The 23,522-nt window shown below is 54.5% G+C and overlaps 4 protein-coding genes across 4 annotated transcripts; 1 reads left to right on the top strand and 3 right to left on the bottom strand.

Moving 5' to 3' along the window:
- Positions 1-7,411: 7,411 nt before the first annotated feature.
- On the top strand, positions 7,412-8,956 carry EsH8_X_000294 (copper fist DNA-binding domain-containing protein; the record flags this gene model as incomplete). The annotated part of the gene is made up of 3 exons (XM_083274382.1): positions 7,412-7,487; positions 7,658-7,816; positions 7,896-8,956. The coding sequence occupies 3 exons, from the start codon at positions 7,412-7,414 to the stop codon at positions 8,954-8,956; spliced, it is 1,296 nt and encodes a 431-aa protein (XP_083119774.1).
- A 2,808-nt stretch (positions 8,957-11,764) lies between these two features.
- Positions 11,765-14,427, bottom strand: EsH8_X_000293 (uncharacterized protein; the record flags this gene model as incomplete). The annotated part of the gene is made up of 5 exons (XM_083274381.1): positions 11,765-12,462; positions 12,521-13,089; positions 13,154-13,454; positions 13,524-13,582; positions 13,646-14,427. 5 exons carry the CDS (start codon positions 14,425-14,427, stop codon positions 11,765-11,767), a joined length of 2,409 nt encoding a protein of 802 aa, XP_083119773.1.
- A 1,714-nt stretch (positions 14,428-16,141) lies between these two features.
- On the bottom strand, positions 16,142-16,723 carry EsH8_X_000292 (uncharacterized protein; the record flags this gene model as incomplete). The annotated part of the gene is made up of 1 exon (XM_083274380.1): positions 16,142-16,723. One exon carries the CDS (start codon positions 16,721-16,723, stop codon positions 16,142-16,144), a length of 582 nt encoding a protein of 193 aa, XP_083119772.1.
- A 498-nt stretch (positions 16,724-17,221) lies between these two features.
- EsH8_X_000291 (nuclear protein 96-domain-containing protein) lies at positions 17,222-23,522 on the bottom strand (the record flags this gene model as incomplete). The annotated part of the gene is made up of 6 exons (XM_083274379.1): positions 17,222-17,329; positions 17,408-19,006; positions 19,066-19,305; positions 19,428-23,134; positions 23,214-23,324; positions 23,405-23,522. The coding sequence occupies 6 exons, from the start codon at positions 23,520-23,522 to the stop codon at positions 17,222-17,224; spliced, it is 5,883 nt and encodes a 1,960-aa protein (XP_083119771.1).

Below are 23,522 nucleotides of genomic sequence, written 5' to 3'. Positions count from 1 at the left end.
ATCCGGTCCCTGATCGCTTAGGTCGGAACACGACGGCGAGAGGCTCTCGCTAACAGCGGCGGATAATTCGAGCCTGGCCCAGTCAACGGCTTGTCTTCAACCTGGAAATATTTCTCCTACACATGGAAGTGTTGGTACCACCTGCAGAATTTGGGCTTCATGTATGGCCCCGCCAAGGCATGCGATGATTTTCACCATCGGGAGCTCTCCCATAGCTGTATCCTCAAGGCTGGTTCGCTTCCGCCGGACATCCGCGCGAGAACAGCAGGTTGCGGATGGAGCTCCAATTCTGCGACATTCATCCTTCCTGACCCGCAGCCTTCCCAGCGCCGGCTAACGAAGGAGGTGCTTGACACCCCCAAGTGTTCTCGAGTTCCATAACCCCCACAGTGTAGCGTCTCTTACCTTTGTCTGCATCAAGGCCCTGACCCTTGACTTTGCTGATGCGCATCGGCACTGCTCGCAGTTGGTAGCCCATAGCCACTTCGCATGGGGTTCCCAGTGTTACTGAACGGAATCGACCAATATGTTTCAGCTGGTCGTTAGCTTATGCCTCTATGGCAGCACGAGGAAGCCGCAAGAGCTGGGCCCTGGCTGGAACAGGGAGCGATGGCTCACAATTGAGACCGACAAACCGTGTTGCCGTCCATTGGGCAATATAACGAGCTCTGCATGCACTGGATCACCTACCCAATGCCGACTACTATTTGGTCGCCGGCCGGGCTGCATGTTCGGGCAAACGCAGGTCATATAATGGCCCCAGGCGACGCAGCAGTGGCAAGCCGGTGCGGTGGTGCCGCTGAATATTCCTTTCTGCCTCGCCTGCCAGAAGTTGCCTTTCTCGACAATGGCTCTCGCTTCGAGCGACCAGTGAAGTGTACGTGAGAGGCCTGGGTGATGTGATCAGTTCGGCTACCTGTATTTGCAGGCTCAAACAGAAGGACGGAGGACGCATGAGTGAACCTGTGACAGTTGTAGACTCGTCACAAACGCCTTGAGCCATCCACACCCAGAGCGGTCACCGAGGCAAACCCTACTTAGGAACCCCCCAAAGGAAAAAAAAAAACAATAACGATGAGGCTGTTACGCTTGGCAGTTGACAGTCATGGGCACCCTCGCAAGGTAACTGCACCAAGGCCAGAGGTGGGGATGATTCCACCGAGGACCACGGACGGACATCAGTTGACAGATGACTTGGCTGTGGGTGGTGCAGTGCAGCCTTGCTAAATGTGAGGGGGAGCTCCGCCAGCTAGCAGAGGTACAATATTCTACCGTGCCGACAACAAGCGAAATGACGGAAGGATACTGTGTCAAAGAGGAAGAAGAAGAGCAAGAACAAGGGAGAAGGGGGGGAGGACTTGCATACGCTGTTGGGGGGTTTTGGTGGTGACTTTTGGCTGCGGCTTTCCATCCATCTGCATGGATACGGAAAGCACTTACATGTACACCTGTACTGCACTTGCCCTTCTGCACCCTTTCCTGCACCTGTCCTGCACCTTGCACAGACCCAGATATGGCCCCGAAAATTTGACGGACAGGCGGCAGCCAACGACAAGATAGGATCAATGGGATTTTCCATGTCACCCTCCCATCCTCCCGTCGGCTGGCCCGATCGGGCTGTCTTCTATGCAGACTTCTAGAAGCTGTACCGTGTATCTTCCTGGCCAATGGATTGGCAGCATCATCTTTAGTAGCCTCTCAGAATTTGCACTTGCAGATTAGGATGATGGGTAGCGTGGTGGGGGTTGCCAGAAAGCAGGAAACCACTGCGGCGTACCTGCCTGCGCCTCTTCGTCTTGTGTACACCATGTATGATCAGATGGATACCCTGGTGTTCCCAGTTAGTGTCGAGAGAGCCTTATCTTATCTCAACACTGCAGAGCCATTTTCACACCTCAGGTTGAACTAGACGCATATGTGCCTCAGGCCTGGGGAATTCGCTGCGTACCTGCCGTCACCACCCCACGTCTCTCACATCCTCTTCACTGAGAAAATTTTTCCATCACTCTTCCACACTTCTAACTAACATTCTTCCTTATCCAATGTTGCGTCGCTCTTGTTCAGAGTTTTCAACCCTCCATCATCAACCTTCTCCTCCTTCTCCCACCATTATGTGTCTTGCCACCCGCATGATGTCCAAGCCGGCACCGGTAGATGGCGCAGCCCAACCCGGCAGTCGCCGTTTCTCAGTCCTGAGGACGCCATCAGGTCTTGGGCCTTATCTTGTGGTTGCATGAGACGCCGTCCACCAAGGCCAAGAGTTGTGTGCTACTTGAGCCCTCACTTTCGGTCCCAAGAGCGGTGTCTACACGGTTTTCCGACTGCTATGTGTGGCGGGCGATTCCGCCAGGGAGCCTCCACCCCCGCGAGACTGCCTTGGTCAATGGCCGGTGTTGCGCTGACAAGGCATGGCCACAGCGGTATCTATCGGGTCGAGTCTCACAGCAGCCTCAATGTCAGCTAATATCCAGCTTCACCCCCGCGCTCCAACACGCTACAAGGACCCCCCACCTGGATCCTCAGAAGCCAATATCAAATCCCACGCGCCCGATGATCTCTTTTGATGACATTCCGATGTGTAGGTATTGGTAAGCATGTATTCACGTTCACATACTCCAAAATGGAGGAGGCTTGCCTTTGCTTTCGAGGTGGCCGGGGTCCTCTGGACCAGCATACACAACTGCTCGTAGACAGGGCCCAATTTGGACCATCCTGCTGACTGGTGTTTTTTTTCTTTCGCAATTTGAGGTGGACTTGCCAGAACTACGCTCTGCGTAGATCGGCATCAACAGTCGCATCCATTCGACGTTGGTGTTTTCGCTCCTGGCATAGAACAAACATACCCGTTGCTGGGCACCTGACTTTGAGCAGTCGTCTTGACTATCATGAAAAGTTGGGAATCAGCTGAGGTTACATACTTTGCTCGTGACACGATATTCCTCATTCAGTTGTTTTACGACACTTTGACATGTACTCGGCACGCAAAAGACTGAACCGCAGAAGCTCTTTCCGCTACCTGAGGATTCTCGATGAAGATGACGTATGAAGTGTAACTGAGTGGTTGTCCTGCGTACGGGCCGGACATTCAGCCGTCTCAGATGTTGAGGCAGTGACGACACAGAAGACTTGACCGAGCTCCCAGCTTCGAGGCGTTGGGATGTAGCCAAGTCGACTTCTATGGCTTGTGGAGGAGTAAGCAGGATAGTCATGATTGGGCAAGTTGACAAGATTCGCATGGGTACACTAGAGAGAGCAGTGAAGACTCACTTTTCCTGGCGGCCGACTTTGTGCTGTGCGGACTGACCGTGCTGGCGATGGCGACATTACGGCCCTAGTGCAGTAGCGACACCCCCGTACCCTGGCTGGCTGGCGCAAGGGGGCGGAATGAGCATTAGCTAAGACCAGCCGTCAGCCATCAGGTACCTAGATACCTTCGATGGCTTGGCATGCTCTCACATCTCTCGCATTGCAGAGGCTCCAGAGCAGCCAGCCCGTCCTGTATACCTTACTTTTCTTTCCCGTTCGGTCTCTCCAGTGTCCGCGGGGAGAACAGCGCTCAGTGCGCATTGCGGTGCCCTCAGCATGCCGCCCACCATGCTCGCTCGCCCATGCCCGCCTCCCACACTTTCCTCTCCACTGTTTTGTCCCATCTTCCAGTTCAGTGTTCCATCGGTCCCTTTGTCCCATAGCTCCGATCCAACAATCCAACAAGGTGCGTGCCGGGGGTGAAGTTTGGTGTTTGGTTGCCTACTCTCCATCCCGAGCCGTTGGCGGCGACGCTGGATTTGCTGTAGCCTGTCTCACTCATTCCACTTTCAGGTCAATGCATGGGTGCTCCTCCCGGTGCCCTGAATTGCTGGCAGTTTCTGTAGCCGAGCTCGGTCCCACAATTGGTGATTGTTCGTCGCCGTTGCTAAGTATCCGTAAAGGCGTGGCTACTTTGAGTGTCATGACCCGTCACTCTTGAAAACCCATTGAACTAGGCCTTTCCCGGTGTCGCTTTTCACAACGGGCAACGGCGCGCCCGCCATATGTACTATCACGGTCATATCATCGCCAAGGCGCCGCGAAGCAGCAAGCATGCCGGGTTTTATTAACCGTCCTATGGAAGTCAAGTCGAGGTGAGGGGGCAGCGAGGCATCGCCTGGTCGGCTGGCGGTTGCTGACTACTGTATCTCAAAGGGACTCACTCGGCCATTCAGGCACGACAAGTCTCAAGGGCCTGGCAAAGCAAAGCAAAGCAACGAGGGCTCCGGTCTCTAACCGTATCATTATGTTCGTCCGAAGTGCATCGTCTTTCGGCATGTTTCGGGGCGCTCATTTCCTCGGTCTCATTCATACCGTAAGGTAACGTCACGTACCTGGCAGGAAGTGAGGTGAGGTGAGGTGCGAGGCAGGCAGGCAGGCTTACATGCGGACAGGGACGGACGCATGTCTTCCCTCGCCTTGCCCAGCAGTCGCCAGTGATACCTGGCAAAGTATTCAGGCAAGAGGTAGGAGGTAATGGTACCTGGTACCATGTCTCTGGACTGTCTCTGGCAGTCTAAACCGGTGTGTTTCTCACCCTCTCAACGTCCCTCGCCTCAGTTCCAGCGTACCGACCCAACTCCAGCTCCCGTGGCTCTTCTCCTACCCACACTACAAGACCGTCCCACCCAGTCCCCCCTCACCTGCGGCCAACCCCCAATCAGGACCCTCGACTATGATGCACCCCCTCAGAACTCAGAAGCATAGAGAGCCATGGCCACCCATCTCATCCCATCCCCGTCCCCATCCTCGTCCCCATCCTCGTCCCAATCCATCCCAATCCATCCCGCCCACTGCGTCGCGTCTCATCGCATGGCCCGGCCATTGCCATGCCATCCCGTGCTATTTTCTCCTTGGGCCCGGTCAGCTCCTCAAGTGCTCCCACCATCAACCGCCCACGAAGATCAGACCCGACAGGGCCAACGCGCCGCCAGCACCGGCGCCAGCGCCAGCACCAGCACCAGCATCAGCAGCGGCGGCGGCAAGAGAAGCAGCAGCCAGCAATCAGCAAGCCGCAAGCTCAGCAGCTCTCCGGCACCAAGGCCGCCGCCGTCATGTTGTCGCGTCTGGTCTCGCATCCATCCCTCTCTCCTTCCCACTCTCTCTCCTCTTCCTCTCCCTCTTACCCGCTCTCACTTTGTCGCAAACATTAAAATAGCATCCCACGTCCGCTCGTCACGTCGTCTCACCACCTTCCTTCTACTTTCTTCCTTTTGCCTCTCCTCGTCCCTTCTCATCTGTCTCATGCTCTTGGCCGGAGCCACGCATTGCTCCCCTCCTTGATGCCAAGGCAGGACATAGCTTGCGCTCCGCATACCATTGACACAGGCAAGAGTCACGCTGCCGCAAACACGAAGCGGCGTGCTCGGCCCGAGTGATAGAGTACTGTACTCTGTACCGCGCTTGCAATTGCGGCTGTAGTCGCCATCATCCATAACAGAACGTCCTTACCTACAGGCTTGTTACATCATCCTCTGTATTCTCCTCGCCTGGCGACACCTGGTCGTCCGTCTGGTGCTTCTCGCAACGCAAGTCAAACTGAACGACGGGTCATAATTACTGCGACACCCGCACCGAGTCATCATCCACGACCTCATTATACGGGCCAATCACAGCCATTCAGCTGCCAAAGGTACTCTGCACAGAGTGCATCCAAGCCGCCCGAGGTGTCATCAGCCACCTCGCGTTAGCTTCAGGGAACCAGTCCGGTATTTCACCCTGAATCCGCCCTTGGCAGACCTCAGGCTCCTTAGAGCCCTTCTCCTTCTGGCTTCACCACCGAAAGCCCAAACGACCGACCAACCGCCGCCGCCCCTAAGGCCAAGGCACATCGGTTTACCAATCCCAGTTGAGGTTGCAGGGTCTCCATTTTCTTGCAGCACCTGCGTCTTAGTCCTCCCTCAGGATACTTCATCCCCCAGTGCCCGAATCCGAATCGCTACAAGCAATCCCACCCGTACCTTACCTGACACTGCAGGTTACCCGTACCGGCTACAGGCCACACAGCCACAGCCAAAGAAACAGACTTGGACGCCGTTCCGCTGCAGACCTGCGCCAGCAACAGGAGAGAAAGAAACCCCCACCCCGTTGCATCGCTGCCAACCCCTCCGATCTTCCCACCCTCTACCGTCCATGACCGGCCGGCAGGGTTTTTCCTTCAGTCTCCATCCCTCCCCTGCAACCCCCCCAAGTCACAGGTGAGGAGAGCTGAGAAGGCGCCAAACCCGGCTATCGCTGCACGGCGTTCGTTGTGAACCACGGTCCGCCACACACCGGCCACATACATTCTGATCCTGGACAAGAAGTGAGAGGCGCATTTAGTCGAAAGCTGATCAAGCCGAGTACCTCGTACGCTCAAAAGGCCACGGATTACGGATACCTTCGTCTCGCTGCCGCCATTACTCAACAACCAAGCACATTTCTGCTTTGGTTTTACTTGACCTCGATCCCCTTACCCGAGGTGCTTTTCCACATCTCGACCGGTACAAAGCAACCACGTTCCAAAAGAAGCCAAAACCATAGCCACCTACCTACCTGCCTGCCAGTCCGTTTGTCGACCGTCACCTACCTAGCACGTCGTGCCCATACCCCTCCCTGTTGGCCTGCATCGGCTCTTCTTCCCGCCTGTGAAGCTCCGTTGCGCTGTCTTCATTGTTCAATACGGAGGGCGCACCCCATCCTGTGCCTTCTTTCCTCTTTCTTTCCTTCTTTCTTTCTCTCTTGTCCGTCTGGGTCAAGCAGGACACGACAAGACAGCCGAGCCAAAACCCCACCCAATATCCACCTCCACTCAACTAAAGTTACCCACCTGTTGGAATTTCCGGGCGTTGACATCGCTCAATTGGTCTGCACTTTGGCCGACCCTACCCTGCTTCAGCTGCACCTCTTCATCTCTTTTTCTTTTATGAAAATCTCTTAGCAGACATACCCCACGGATATGTCCTATTCATAGACCTCCACATCTGGTTGTGCTCGGCGTCACTGTTGTTACTCCTCCCACCACCACACTCCGTTGCCCTCCCCCGGTCACCCTTAGCCACTCCCACCACCACCACCAACAGTACGGACAACAGAGGCCCGCCAGCTTCCGCTACCGGCCGGCCCTGCTTTTAGCCATCGCACCCAACCAGGGGGACTAACACGGCCCCCCAGCCCACGCCAAACATTCTGTAACGAGACCGAAGAGCTCCCGCTCCACGCCAGGGCAAGAAAATCCCACTTTCCAGGCCGACCCGACCTACCATACCCTCGACCGTTTCTTTTGACGCCGGCCGAACGATCGTCTCGATCTCTCTCCTTCCAAATTTCCTTGCGGCGGGGAACTTGGAATCGCTTTTTTCTTCCCTCCCAACGCTTTCGCATTTGCTGCATTGCATTGCCCGTCATGATCATCGATGGGGAGAAATACGCCTGCGAGGCTTGCGTTCGGGGTCACCGTGTAAGCAATTGCCAACACTCTGGTGAGTCGTCATTCTTTTCAATTGCATCCGTGCAGTCTAGCTCCCTTGCCTTTCGTCGGGGGTCGCTTCTCCAAAAAACGTCACTTTTGTTGGTCGGCCGTTGACTGGCCCTGTCACTACTTTTTTGAGACCTGGTAGAAGGGCGCAGCTAACCATCCGCCTTGCCGCAGATCGTCCCCTTCAGCACATCAACAAGAAGGGCCGCCCCGTCTCCCAGTGTCAACATTGTCGCTCGTTGCGCAAGTCGCGCTCAGCTCATGTCAAGTGCGACTGCGGCGAAAAGACAAGCAAGTGCGCGCACTTGCAGCCTACCGTCGAGGGCCACCGAGGTGAGTCGATTCCGGGACAACAATGCCCCTCAACGACGAAGAAGACGACCCCTCTAATACCCATCTCCCCCACCCACAGAGACTTGTTGTTGTAACCATGGAGGTCGTTGTACTTGCAGCCACAAGAAGGAACCGGCCCTTGACACTGTTCCCGAATCCGACTCCGACAAGGACGCCAATGCTCCTCGACCCAAGCCTCCCATTCGCAGGCGGCGTGCGAACACAGTTCACTCTGATGGCATGTTGACTTTTGACGAACACGGCCACCACAAGCCTGCCCACAAGCACAACAAGGCCTCTCAGAAGTGCGGACCATATCAACTAAGCCGTGTCAACTCACTGCATAGCGCCAGCAGCTTGGGTAGCCATTCTCCCGAGCGCATAACCGATAACCCTCTCAAGGATCCTGTCTCGGGTCGGGTCGCTCCCGCCCGCCAGCAGCGCCTCGTCAAGTCCGAGGCTGCGTCCCCGCTCATGAGAGGCGCATCCAGCTTCCAGCAGCTCAACAACCAACTCCCCCCGCTGGACTTGTCCGGAATTGAGTATCCGTCATACGTGCCCAATGCCTCCTTCGATTTGTTTGGTGGCTCTGGGCTGTCCTCGGACCACGATGCGCCCATCTTTAGCGCGGGATTGAGCGCCGCATCAGTGGATTGGAGCCATATCGATCTCGCTGACAAGACGGACAAGTTTGCACCCTCAAGTTATAGCCAGGCTGGCGCTCACAGCTTCAATGGCATCTTCGATTTTGGGACCGGCTCGGAGCCAGCTCCTACACTGGCAGCGACAACATCGACATCTGGCGAAGTCTCCGAGGTGGAAGATAACTTCATCGCTGGCGATAGTGACTACGACGGCTTTGGCACCGGAAGCAACAGCTTCATCCACCCGGCGACTTTCCTTGCTACCGGGGCGGACTTGAGCACGATTGACTATGACAGCTTTGTCAAGTCTTCGACCAACAAATTTATGACGGCACCCTCCTCATTTGACGACGGTGGCCCTATCGCAGGTGGCTCCCTTACCTTCGACGACGATCCGGCGTTCTGGGGCCAGCAATTCAACGACGGTATTGCCACGTATCAGGAGTCCCCCGACGGTCTGCCGCAGTTCAACCCTGATTCTTGGACATTGCAATGAGGCGTTTTGACACGAGCACATGTCGACGCTTGTACGCCAACGACATCCGGCTCATCGATTTTAGACGGCAAGCACAGGCGCAAGGAATTCCAGCATAGGCGGGACAAGATATATGATGGACGACATGGCTGCATGCCCAACCATGATCTCCATCTCAGGAGTCGGCGCAGATATTTTGACATCTTGGCAGCATTTTTTTATTTTTTTTTATTTGAAAGGGGGAGGGGGGCTTTCTTACGATACACTTGGTTATGGGGTCGAAAAAGAAAAAAGAAGGGCGGGCGGCTCAAAAGAGAGTGACTTGCATTTCGTTATTATTTTTATCATCTTTATTGGACTTGGCGTCAGGCATGCGGGGAGCATATGGGTGAGGCTGGAGGCGCGGTTGACTGGTTACCGACGACGACGAGTTATGTACGTACGCCCCAGAAGTTGGGGTGCCAGTGGGCAAGGCACAGTAGGACCCCGCACATTTTCACGATATAACGTGTCTCTCACTGCACATGCACAAGCTGTATATAGAAGGCTCAAGCTGTATAGACTCCTCGAGAAGCTTGAGGGTATATAGAGAGAGGACTGGGTTGAATGCGATTTGTGTCCATGCATATACACATCTGCTTGTCTCGCAAGCGCCCATGTTGGAAAAATTAGTCCGTAATCATGTAAGTTGCGCAGCGCGATATTGATTCATGGTGCAGGAAGCGCTCTCATTTCCGGCTCATTTGAACTTCAAGCAAACACTTAGTTCGGCAGGCGTCTGACTTCTCGATGAACCCCCAATCTACGTAAACATTGCTATTTGAACAGGGTTGGACTTGGATGACGACTGCTGGTGAGATGAGTGAGGGGCGCAAGCAAAACGATCTAATAAAACCAAAGCTACGTAGCTTCGATGACATGCCCCACTCAATCACATAAAATGGTCTTGCAACGGCGATTGAGTTACACGGGATTCCATTCATTGCCCTTAGGGAGTATTAGGCGAGGGCTTGCTTGCCTGCCTGCTGAGCTGTACCGTGCGCTGTCGGCGGTGTACTTTCTGCTTTTTTCTCCGCCTGCTAGCCTCAGGCAGGGAAGCAAGCAGGCAAGCAATCAAGCAGGCAGGGCAAGGCTAAACACAGGCCGGGGAAGGGGGCGGAGATGCAGCTACAAAAACGTAGACGGCAGAATGAACTAGGGCTCATGAACCCAGGGCTCTTCTCGTGGATCCCTCCTGGTGCTGCACGTTCCTGCATATCATCCGCCGGCTTGTGTTGCCTTGCCACTGGTCTTTTGGCGCGTGTGTGTATTTGTGTGTGTGTGTGTGTGTGTGTGTGTGTGTGTGTGTGTGTGTGTGTGTGTGTGTGTGTGTGTGTGTACGGATGTGAGTCTGTTCTCTGTGCCAAAGGGAATACGGTGGGTGGGTTAAATGCTACCCTGTCTGAGTTGTCTGTTCATTAGTGCAGAACCCTCCTACTCGGAACCGACCTCCTCCTCATCCTCCTCTTTAGAACCCCACCGACAGCACTGATGCTGTTACCCACCCACCTCCGATGAGCCCGCGAATTCCGATCATTGGTGCTCCGAGATCCGGAGATGCCCACAGGCGAAGTGAGAAAGCGGAGGTGTGAGAAACAACATGAAAACGATGCCGAAATGGTACATGATGCCGGCGGCTGTGGTGGTGTCGCTGGTGGGTGGGCGATGGAGAAGGGTTGCGTGGTGTGTCACCAGGTCTTGTCAGCACCGGGGCGGCTCTCGGTGTTTTTTTTCCCATGTGGATATCCAATAGATGGCTGGCAAGTCGACACAGTGAGTGGGGAGAGGGGGCTGTACAAAACTCCCGTTGGAGTAGATGATCTCCGGTACTCGGGACATGTTTGAACAAGGTCACTACGGATCACTACAACGACGACGACGACGACGATGGCAATGGCAATGTACATGGGCGTCTGAATCGCGGCTATTGCGTGGGAGAGAGAGGACAAGCGAGCAAGTCAGCGCTCGCAGTGCATGGGTGCACCATAAACGGACGGCAAACTCGGGAACGAGAAACCAGGGGCCTTGAAAGCAGCATACCATCCCGTATCGCTCTTGTTTCCTCAAACGGCCTGACCTGACGACACGGCATGCCCTTATCCTGCGCGAGCTAGAGAAGCAGGCAAATGTCATTGCGCCATGGGGACAAATTTCCATGTGTCATTTGGGGTCACGTCTAAAGAAAGCACGGGGCACGGAGCACGGGGGCACAGCGATTGCCTCCTAACTCGATTATTGACCGCTTTCCAGTCCGGGCCAGCAGCCCGAGGACACCTACGTTGGTCTGTTTCTCTGCCTGTCTCCACGTGTGGTCTGGTGTCGGTGGGATTTGGTGGCTTTGTAGGTAGCTAGCTAGCTCATGGGCCATAGCAATGGCCGAAATGTGGATGGATGGCATGGGGACATGGGGGGAAGGGGGTATGGCTACTCCGCGTACCATCTAACAAAACACTCTTGCGGTGAAGGGATGAGGCATCAAGACGAATGAAGTACAAGGGACAGTGGATGCACACACAAGGGTGAGGCTTGCATAGAACTGTTGTACATTACACTTCATATTAATACAAAATATCGATCCGCCCAGACGGTACAGGTAATTTTCGCACGGGCTTCTCAGCTGAACCGAGCCATGCCAGTGCTTACACGCGCGCTCTTTTCGCTTGCTCACACAACATCTGCTACTGTATTTGGTTAGTAGTACCAGTAGAAAACACTGCCGTTCGGATCCATATCGTCGATCGGGCCATCGGCAGGGTGTTCCTGCTCCTTCTGCGCAAGACGAGAACTTTCCTAGGTTGCCTGCTGAGTTGCGCGGACGACATTCAGATAACCAATAAGCAGAAGTGCCCGGGGATCAAAGCCCAGTTCTTCGTAGTTCGCCGCTGTGCGGTACGTGGGGGTGTCCTCCGTCTTTTCCGCAGCCGCCGATGAAAGAGTTGCCAGATCGGCTAAATGTTGCAGACCCTGGCTTGCAGCCGCCTCCATCGCCGATGGGGCTGAAGCTGCAGCGGCACTTGTGGACGGACGCAGGTGATCGGCAATCTTGTCCCGGACCAGGCCGTCAAAGACGGAAGCCGGCAATGAAGAATCTCGGAATTCACCGAGCAATCTTGTGGCATCTTCTTTTGTCTTGTCCACCTTTGCAAGCTCGACCAGTGTCAACACCGCGAGGACAGTAAAGTGGTGATGCATAGGCGTGATAAGTTGTGAATGGCCGATCAAGAGGTTAATCAGCTCCTGGCAGGGCCACAGAGCATCGGTTGACCTTGCGGACGGGTTGAGCAGGTAAGCCAGTAAGCGACAATGCCAATATACCAAATGAACAACAGGGTATGAGCCTGCTTCAATATGGGATGGCAGATCTTCGCGAAAGTCTTCCACCCAGGCGTCCAGGAAGGAGCCTACCATTCGGTCCGCAAAGGTTGAGGTCAGGGGTTCTTGGAAATTGGTGATCATGACCGATGCACGGCTCAGAAACTTCGAGGCACCTGCAGATGTCAGCATCCAATCGTCACTGGGCCAACCCAGGATTTTAGGCGAACTCACGGATCAGAAGATATTGAACCTCCCCGACGACCAATTTGAGGCTAGGTGACACAACAACGCTCTCGTCTCGAACCAAAGAGGGCACTGCAGCACCGACAGCGTTCCACCGGTCAAGCAAAACCAGTGACCACCAGATTCTGACGCGAAGCTGACTCTCCGTATCCGGCCCAAGTTCGGCCTCAGACAGCTCCGCCTTGGCCTGGTACAGCTTCAGGGCATTGGCACTCGCCACTGCTCTGCCTAATAATGATTCCTTGGGTGCGCCGATTGAGCCCAAAGGCCGGTTGTCTGCCTCAATAATCATGAGGAGAAGGGTCTGAAGAAAGACAAGGTTCGCGGCTGCAGTTCGTGATGCAGAATCACTCGCCTCCCATTCTACAAGTAAGGTGTGGGCTAGACGGACATCCCCAGGGGTTCCAGATTGGAAAGAAGAAAAAGAATGGATCGTTCCCGAAAGCGCTTCGACGAAGGCTTCGCGAAGAAGGCCGGGACATTGCGCCAAGTACTCTTGAATCAGCGCTTTGCTGCTTGGCAAGAATGGGAAGTAGGGCTGGATCATGGTGAGATAGCTGCGATCTTGTGGTTAGTTTCATGGCATGTAAGAGCTAGGACGATTAGATAGTGAAAACTGACCCGTTGAACACCTCGTCATCTACATCGCGAGGCTGGTCAATATCAGGCATATCCGCAACAGGACCATCCATCGGGGCGACTGGGGGGCGCGGTTGCATATCATTTTTGATTGGCATAGGCTGGGGAGCCAAGCCGTTGGCATTGAAAGGAGACGATTGGTATCGGTCAGACGGTGTCGTCAGGGGTTGAAGAGGACGATGCTCGGAGCCCCACGCCGTTTGCCTTTGCGGGGCCGGGGTAGATAAGTCCGCGCTGGAGATGCTTGAGAATGGCCGCTTCCGACTGGCGTCCTCGCCAGGACCTGATGTCAAGTTAAGCGATGCTGCTTCGGAGGTCCAGTTTACCATTGGCTCGGGTGGCAAAGACTCACTTTGGATCTCCAACTTGCCCTCGATGCTGTTGATCCTGTCGGCCAGTTCCTTGATGTATCTGGATCACTTGCAGTCAGCCAGTCTGTTCCATGAAGGAGCATGGACGACAGTCGCAACCTACCCCTTGCTTGGGCCGCGCTTCTGGGGAACACGACTGAACATACAGCGAATGCCAGAGCGTTTGCAATTGGAACAGGGGTTATCTCCGGAATCCGACTGAGCGTCACACTTGACCTTCTTCCTCCGGCACTCATCGCAAGCACGAGACACCTTGGACCGCTTTCTAGGGGGAGTGCTGTCGCCGAGAGCATATGACTGAGCAAGATGATGGTGGTCCATGGTTACAGGAACGGGTACATGCTGGGGGAGTGACTCCGGCAGAGGCTCCTCAGGGACGTAGGGACGAGGAGGAGGTTGGTGCTGAGGCTGCTCAGGGTGAGGCATGATGCTGCGCAAATTGGGATCCTCGACGTTCATACTAGGATCTGTGACGTGCATCATGGGCTCTGCCGCGAGGTCCTGGCCGAGCTGGGCAGCCAGCTGCAACTCCTCGACACTAGCGGAGTGGGACGGCTGCTGCTGGGGTGTGGGCGGTGGCGGCTGCTCTTGTTGCGAGTCGTCCCGGGGGGCGGCGTGATAGTAAGGGCCGCTATCCTGAGCCTCGGCCGAGGGAGACGGATAGCTTTGCATCCGGTCATCCTGCATTCTCTCCTCTGGCATCTGGGGAGACGGGTAACCTTGCAGCCGCTCATCCTGTATTCTGTCGTCCTGCATCCTATCTTCTGGTATGCGGTCCTCTTGCATTCCGTCTTCTTGCATTCTGTCATCTTGCAGCCTTTCCTCTTGAAGACCCTGGACCTGTAGTCGTTCCTCCTCAGTCTCGCCTTCGTGCGTCGAACTCATGACGCCTGATGTACGTGCTGAGATGGAACGTGCGAAGTCGGTCGCCTTGGGTGGTTGATGTGCAGCGAGAGACAGCGCAACTCCTTGCTCGAGCTATGCTAGGTTTGAGGATTCTAGCACGTCTCTGGATGTAAGCGTGGGTATCTATGGGAGGGGTCGTGGACAAGTAGCCCGCGTGTTTCGACGAAATAAGTCCAGACTCGGCTGTGTAATAGCAAGGTGAGCTCAATTGGGCGAGGAGAATCGTGACAGCAAATGACAGGGCGGACTTCTGACGATGGAAAGGCGCGTCAAAAGGGTGATTCTGGTTCGCGCATGCACAAACGCGTCGCAATCGGTTGCACAACAAAGTGGCGAGTCCTCAAGGGCGAGGCGGCTTCAATTGAACAAGAGATCTGTGGAAAACTAATTGTCTTAGTACAGGTTTTTTTCCCCTTTGCCAAGGCGAAGATTTGAGGACTTCGCCATGCTCTACCACGCGACAAAACCAGCTCCAGCTATGCTGCAACTTCAGCTTTAGCTGGATTGTCTGGGCCATCTTATCAACGATGCGATGCCATTCGCGGTCGAAACATTGCGACGACAACATCTGCGACGGTTTCGTCTATCGCGCAGTGCCGCACAGCAAATATTTGGGCAATAAAACGCGTGGGGTTGGGGAACCAAAATTTGGGTTGACTGACCTCTGCTCTCTTCAAAAATAATCCGACGCGGCTTTCGTGATGGATCTCCTTAGAGGGCGATCTGGTGGACGGAATAGGAAGAACCAGCCTGCCGATGGAGGTTGGAAAGGCGTTGATTGATCCGGGGATACGCTGGACCGGGAGTTTTTGACCTTTGGTCCTCAGTCAGCACGAGCTTGGGGGTCCGGGGGGCCAGCGTCAGGGCTTGTTCGGGACACGGGGCCTGACTGGAAGATTTTTTTCTAGGGGTGCTCGGGAAAACCAAAAGGGCACCCCACAAGCCCGGCAGAGACAGGTGTTTGCGTCGATTATGTCAGCACCATCAGAGGAATAGGTACCCACATCAGACGTCAGATCAGAAGGAGCTTGGGCCATCATGAGCTTCCCCTTGCCCTCCACCTTATGCCTAAGGCTCTAGCACTGTTTAGGAAAGCTTCGTTCGTGACTTCAGATATTTCGCGTAATGTGTTTCTTGTTTTTCACCAGGTGTCTCGTAGCAAGATGAGGTATGTGGCACCGACATATTCCGAATTTGAGAAACGCATGGCAGCATTTCTCACGGCCGCTAGTCAGTGGTGCGACGAAATGTACTGTTAAGGCCAACCTTACCGTTACCCCCCCCCCCCCAAAACTACAGACTCAGAAGATGGCTTTGGTTCTTTTGGCGGTACTACCTATTCATTCCATCGCATTTTTTTCAGAGCCGTTGTTGAGCTAGGGGTCTCTGAAAACAGTATATGCCTTAATTGCAAGCAACGCAAGGGTAAAATTGGGGTGTGGAAATTTTTACGTAGAAAAGCAAGCTGCCACAGCAGAGATACATCGCAATCACCATCGACAAGCCAATACGTTGCAATAATTTAATGCTTGAGTGCAGACGGCTCCTTTTCTGTGCTAGTCCGGTTCGTGTTTACTCTTGCAGGAAACCCTTCTGGTTACTTTTGTGCTACGGAGTAGGCACATTTGCAATGGCCCCTTTGTTGGGCATACCAAGCCAGAGTTGTACATCTAAACGAGTCTCTGGTCCAACCTCAACTCGCAGAATCCTCTGGCTTTCGGTGTCCCCAGAACCCCTTCCCATAGCTAACCAGGATCTCTTCTGACTTTCCAATACCGCCTTTGCCACGTCCATTCTTCCCTTCCGGAAGAACCCACACAGCCATGCACCGCTGCTGGAACTTGTGGCTCCAAACTTCACGGAATTCAGCGTTGGGCCTCTCCGCAACCCCACGATAGTCATTGATGAACCGCGCCTCGTTACCACCCTTGTCCGCGTCGACGGCAATCTCCGCCTCCCGATCCAGCCAAAGGTCATAATCCGACTTGGACGGCATCTCGGGATGTACGGTCCCAAGATACGGAATGATAAATGTCCCTGGCTTGAGGTGCCGAGCCGCAAAGAGCCCACATTGGCCATTCGCAGGGTGGCTGTCGTCTGTAATGGGCGTAATCTTGACTAGAGGGCTGGGAAGCACTGTAGCCTGCGCCGGTATTTCGGGCACATTTGTCACTTTCTGGCCGAGTACCTGCCGCTGCGTTTGACTCAGGAGCCGAGAGTGCGCCGGTGCCGAAAGGTACTGAAGGCCAGCCGGCCAATTTTTAGGCTGTGCCATGGGGTTGTGCGTCTATTATCAGGTTTATGTGTGCGTCTTGTTCAAGATGAGTCGCACATATTTTCAACGCGTCTGTACGGGCCTGTGGATAAGTTTGCTCGGTTTCTGGCTGTTACAACTCGGTTTGAGACGTCCGACTCCACCCTCCATTGGACGACCGCGTTAGGGTGGGTTCTATGCCATCCATCTTAAGGCACACATTGTTCCAACGACCCTTCAATTTACTAGGGGAATAAGAGACAGGCTGATCCAAGAGAGTTCATTCATGCCCGTTGTACGAAATAAGCAGTGAAAACCAATCTCGTGCGTTGTGCACTTGTCATACTCGCAATACACGTGGCACTCTGGATACACCGGAATGCAGCTACACCTACAACGTACATAATACATTATTGCTTCCCTTTCCTTCCCCCGCGCCGTCGAAACACGACGCCCAACTCCACAAGGCACACTGCCCATCTCAATCTCGTGTGCGTGAGCATCACCTGTCCATACCTGCTACCTAGCTCCCGCCATTAATCCTTCATAGTAAGAAAGGCTGAGGTGCAGCGAATGCTTGAGGTGAGCGTCCTCTGTAAGAGGAAGATCCAACATCCGGGGGACGTCCTGCAAAGAAGCAAAGTGTTAGCCAATCGTGAAATATGTCTCTCCCAAGACGAGGTATTTGAATAGATCGTATCTTACCTGATCCTGTCTTGACGTCTCGGCCATTACCTTGGCTACTGCTGATCCCATCTCAGAAATGGCCGCCAGGCTCGTGGTGTTGGTGCTTTCGGCATCCTCTCGCATGGCCGGCAGGCCGGCAACCAACTTTTCGAGAACAGGCAACGCAACTTGCTGTCGCTGCCTGCGACGGCTTACAAGCTCCAAGAATGCCTTATAAACCTCTCCACCCAGAGTCCAGCCAGCAATGGCGTCCTCATGGCCTTCAAAGCGGGACAGAATAACGGCCAACTCGTCGTAGTCGCGGCTGATGACTGCAGACGGCGCCACCTTGTGTACGAAGACCTCATGAGCCTCAGAATAAGATCCTGCGCGGAGGAAACACTGTACCTCGGCTGCCGCATCCTTTTTCACAGCCCGCATGTAGAGAGCCTGAGCTTCCCAGATCCATGATGATGGGACCTTTAGAGTTTGAGTGAGGGTTGTGAAACTGCTTCCAGTCACTGGCCCTAAAAGACCGGCATGGCGACACAGATTATCCTGTACGGCCTTGGCTCTCTTTTCGGGTTGACTGAGATGCAACAGGACAAAGATAGCCTCAAGCCAACTGCCCTCATTGATAAGCTGGTCGGCAAAAGATATGGTCAAAGCATCGGCCTTTTCGAGTGCATTACGGCCGTAGGACACCTTGTTGGTCGAGAGTAAGGCGCGACCAAGTTGCCAACTAAGACGAACATTTAAGGGGGACAGCTGGCTGTTTTCTGGTCGCAATACAGCCTCCAAGTCCGTTTGCTCGTCCGCGTAGAGCTTGAGAAGACCCCAGAGGAGGTCTTCACGCCGGTCCTGATCTTGATCCTGCCAAAGTGCTGGAATCCCTTGCTCGAGATACCATGTCTGTGGCCGTTGCTCTCTATCCTGTTTCACATCCTCTTGAAACATAAGAACTGCGGCGGAAAGATCACTCTCGCGTGGAATGGAGTACCACAGACGAAGGCCGAAGGCCTGCTTCCAGTCCAAGCCGAATCGCTCAGAGACGACAAACGACTCGATGCGGTCTTCAAGGGGAACTGCCTTTTTCCCTTCGCAAACGCAAGGATTGCCGCTGAGCAGTTCATAAATCGCCCGGACAGGGTCGGCGAACTCAGACAAAAAGTTGGCTTCTTGCCATTCGTTCAGTTGCTCGCGCATGTCCTTCTTTGACTGATCATTACTCCCGATCAATGACACCAAGGTAGCAAGGCGGAAGTTTTTACCATCGAGAAGATACTTGCAGGCATCTTGAATCCGATGTCCAGATAGTGCAGCAATGGCCTTCTCTTCGCCTGACCTCGCAAGAGCTACAGACCGAGACGACGCAGTGTCAACGAGCGCCGCCCAGAATCGGGACAAGCTGCTTCTGCGTGATTCAGCATCTGCAGTACCTTCAGCAGTAGCCGTTCCATCGAAAAGAATGCTAGCTAGCTCCCAAACGAGCTTCTCGTGTACGCTTGCAGGATTGCTAGCATCCTGGTCGTGGAACAGGGACTTGATTGTACCGGGTTGCAATGTTGGCTCTGGAATGCCCCCTGCAAGTTCTATCTGTGTCATCTGAATCTGGTTCTTGAGAGTTTTCGCCGAAGCCTATTTATTGCAGGTCAGCTAGCGTGTATTAAGAACCTGATCTAGAAAGGATCACCGACCTCATTGGAAAACTTTGCTACCTGGATTTCTCGACCTTGCGCTTGAATGACGTTTTTCGTAATCATGAGGCTATCGGCCTTGTTCTGCCCGACAGCGCCCTTGAGGGACGTGCAAGTTGACGCAAACACCAAAGTTCCATCAGGCCCCCAGTTGGGTCTCATCGAATAGTAGAACGAGCGGTCGGCGCTGCTCATGTCGGACTGGTCAACAAATGATTTGGTCTGTCGTTCATAGGGCCACTAGACATCATATTCCACTTAGTCAAAGATCTCATTTTAGATACAGAAAAGCCAGTCGGGCCCCAAGCCCGGATAGCGCAAACGAGCTTGGGAAACCCTTAGACCATGAAGTATTCACCAACCTGAACAAAGCCTCTCGAAGGCACAAGAGTGGACGGAGCCTTGGCCTTTTCAAATAGCGAGTTCATCAAATCGATGCTCGTCGCAAACCCGCGCCCATCCGACACGATGCGGCCTTTCTGGCTTGCGGTTACAGGTTCCTCAACAGCGGTACGCAATGCAGCTTCGTTCACGCTCCGTAGAAAGGCTCGGTCTCTTTTCTGGGGGCTAACAGATCGCTGTAGCATGTCCATCCATTCGTCCCCGCCGGCAACCTGAAGTTTCATAGGGGTAGCCGAACCCCTCATTGCCCTCATCCTGGCCCGGAGAATGCCTCCAGGTGTTTCGCTTGTTAGTACGGCAACATCGCCTTCTGGTGAATCAATTGTTTGCTCCGCGGCAAGATGGTGTCTGAGGGGGGTGCCCACCGTATCCTCATCCTCAGACATGCCATATCCGTTGTCCAAGTCGGCGGTTGATTCCTCTTCCGTCGACAAAATCAGTGCATTGGACGTCGAACCCGCGAAGCTATCCCCTAAAAAAGACATAGGCTCAGAAGGTCGTGCCACGTGACCATCGTCACCCTCACCAAAATCGTCATCCTGATAATCGAATGCGCCGGGCAAGGCGCGCCGCTTGTGTCGACGGAAGTCGAAAGTATCGTCTTCCCGAGGGCTGGACTCAGAATCGTGAGAGTCTGGCGGCGAAGACCGGCTGACAGAGAGGTCGTCATGAGACAATTCTTCTCCAGCCTGCTCATGCTCGTCTTCATCCTCGTCGTAATCTAGACCGTACGTGGTGAAATGCTCAACTGAGAACTTCCAAATACCAGTGTCGGCGTCGTAACTTTCAAATGACGTGTTCTCAATTCGCTTAAGCCGCTCAATATGCTTGGCAAACCGCTTGGCATCATTGCTAGGTCGCTTGTCTCTGCCACGGGGCCACGACTGTTCGAGAGAAATGGTCGCTGGCACGTTCAAACCTTTGCCCACGGGTGGTTTTTTGGCCGCAATGGGGTAGACGGTTGCGGAGCGGGTTTCCAAAATGACAATTCCTCCAAAGATTTCGTCCAGGTCAATGTTGGTAAGGTCCACAGGGACTTTGAAACACACACTGCCGACATTATCTCTCCCAACAGTAAAACCTGTGACTTGTTGACGCTGCACTCTGTTCATGGCAGCTAGAGCTTCTTTAGTAGGACTCATCCAGTAAGCACCAGGAGCCGTGTCGAAGCCCTCCTTGGTGACTTCGGGTGTTTGAGATGACCCATCTTCCTCGTGAACAATGGCAAGCTCTTTTCCCTTGCTTTGATCCGAGTCACCAGATTTGGCTCCATTGACATTGATGCTAGCGGGCGTTGAGTCTTGAGTGAGTGCCCCACCTCTGGGGGTTGACGTGACGATACTGTCATTGTCGTCGCCTTCAGATGCATCCATCGTACTAGTATCGAAGCTGACTCTTTTTGACAGCTTGCGAGAGCCGATGAGTTGGTCAGAAGAAGAAGGCTTGTCCTTGGTAGGCGTGGAGAATAGATCACTGCGCATGTCCTTGTTGATAATCAGTTTTTTGACACTGCCGTTCTGTCCATAGTAACGAGGTCCTGAACTGGCCGAGAAAGCACCGGGTGCTAGAATGCTATCCTCGGCGTTGAAGCTTCTCCTCAAGTTGCTGGTCGACACGCTCTTACTCAAGCTTCGATTGAGACTCGAGGATCCCAGCAAGCTCCGGCTAGCACCTCCAGGCGTGCTCGCTGCGCTTGAAGGACTGCCTCCAGGAGTTCCATACGTGCTGTACGAAAAACCGAAACCCCGCTTCTGAGGGGTCACGAAGCGAGCGGCTGAAGCCGGGTTCAGCTTATACATAGGCAGGATAGAGCTGCGTCTGGGTTTTGACTTGCTTGAAAGCGGCGTGGCGAGAGGGCCTGGATTGGGCGTTTCCGTGCCCCCGAGATTAGAAAACAAGGAGGGCGAGCCATACGCAGACACATCATTGATGTTAGCCGTAAGAGACTGAGGGCCTGAATTGAGCCCTTGGGAATTGCCCAGAAGAGAACTGCCAAGCAACGAATTCTGTGGTTGTTGCTGTTGCGCATTGTTGTTTCCGAACAAGGAACCCTGCAATTGATTATTTTGTCCGCCGAACAAGCCACCGCCCGCCGGTTGAGACGAGCCGAACAGGCCACCAGGCTTGGTTTGGTTTTGGCCAGCACCAAACAGAGATGACTGTCCAGTTTGTTGCTGCTGCTGCGTGTTTCCGCCCAGACTGCCGCCGAACAGGCCGCCGCCGGTGTTGGCCCCCTGGCCGGTTGGGTTGGATCCAAAGAGACCGCCGCCGGTAGTTGCTGGCTTTGATCCAAAGAGGCCACCGTTGGTAGAAGTGTTCGTGTTTGCTCCGCCAAACGAGGTGGTCGACGCATTACCGCTTCCGAACAGCCCTCCCCCGGTTGTCGACGTTGCCCCGCCTCCAAAAAGGCCACCGCCTGTTGCCGGCTTCTGTTGGTTGTTTCCAAACAAAGATGAGCCCGCCTGCTGGCCCTGCGTGCCAAATCCTCCGCCTCCGAAAGCCGAGCCCGTCCCCTGCTGCTGAGGCTGCGACTGGTTGTTACCAAAAAGTCCTGTACCTGTAGACTGCCCAGCATTGCCGAACAGCCCACCGGTGGAGCCGGTATTGTTGGTCGTGTTGTTCGCTCCAAAGCCGGTGCTCGTGTTGTTTCCGAAGCCACTGGTGGTTGCCCCAGGGTTTCCGAAGCTGAAGCCAGTCGACTTGTTCTGGTTTGCGTTGGTGTTGTTGTTTGAGCCGAAAAGACCTCCGCCGGTGTTGGTGTTAGTGTTGCTGGCGCCAAACCCGCTAGTTGTGCCCGAGGTACCAAATCCACCCCCGGAGTTCGCACCGAAAAGTCCCCCCGACTGAGCGGGCTGCGAAGTAGTTGTGGTTCCGCTGCCAAACAAGCCTCCGGTTGAGGGTTTGGAGTTGTTACCAAATAGACCACCACCAGAACCAAATCCTCCCGTAGAGCCACCGCCGAAGCCGCTGGTTGCTGCCGGCGTCGTGCTGGTATTGTTTCCACCGCCGAACAGGCCACCTCCAGTACTAGTAGACGTGCCCGTTCCGAACCCCGAAGACTGTTGATTCGTCGCGCCGAACCCACCGCTGCCAAAGTTGGAGACACCAAAAGCCCCCGTTCCACTAGCATTGCCGTGGCGACGACCTTGGGCGTAGTCGGCCAACCTTAACTCTTCAGACGACCACTTTTTGTACGGTTCCTGGAAAAGAATATTTTGGAATGAGTTTGACTGGTTGCCAGTTCCTGTAGTCTCCTTCTCCTGATGCGCTTGGAAAGGGGTTAGCGCAGTGCCAGGCGGATCACCAATGTTGGACCCGATGCCAGGATTCATGGATGCGCCGAAGCCGCTGCTGCTGGCAGCGGTACCGCCGAAGCCACTAGATGTATTGCCACCAAACAGCGACGTGCCGCTGGTAGTGTTATTCGTCGTGGTGCCGAAAGCCGGCTTATTGGCGCCGCCGAACAGGCCTCCACCCGAGCCCCCGAACGGGGACGAGGTATTCGTAGTCGCATTGGCACCAAAGCCGCCAAAGCCAGAAGACGTTGCAGTCGTGTTATTGTTGGGAGTGCTCGAAGACCCGAAAAGACCACCTCCCGTGGAGGTGGCAGCGCCAAAGGCAGGTTTAGCGGCACCGAAAGTCGTGTTTGTGTTGGAACCGAAGCCGCCTAGACAATAAATGATTAGTGTACTGATCCCTTATGCTGAAGCTTCAAATCACTTTTGACAGTAACGAGCGCAACCTACCCGATGATGTGCCGCCAAAAGCACTGTTCGTGTTGCCAAACAAGCCACCGCCAGTATTGGTATTACTGGCGGACCCGAAGGCATTGTTGGTAGTGTTGCCAGAGCCGAAGCCTTGAGCACACGGAGGTTAGTTGGCTGGCAATCGGGCAAGGAGAGGGAAAGATGTTGTAATGAAGAGAGTTTCGACTTACCCGCACTGGTGGTGTTTGTATTACTGTTGCTGTTGGCTCCGAAGCCGCCAAATCCAGTTGCTTGCTGGTTATTGGTCGAGCCGAAGCCGCCGAAGCCGGTGCTGCCGAAGCCGGACAT

The sequence above is a fragment of the Colletotrichum jinshuiense genome, chromosome 10, assembly GCF_051148585.1.
Source record: "Colletotrichum jinshuiense chromosome 10, complete sequence".
Lineage (NCBI taxonomy): Eukaryota > Fungi > Ascomycota > Sordariomycetes > Glomerellales > Glomerellaceae > Colletotrichum > Colletotrichum jinshuiense.
The sequence above is the reverse complement of the archived record's forward strand: the minus strand, read 5'-3'. Positions and strand labels throughout refer to the sequence as shown.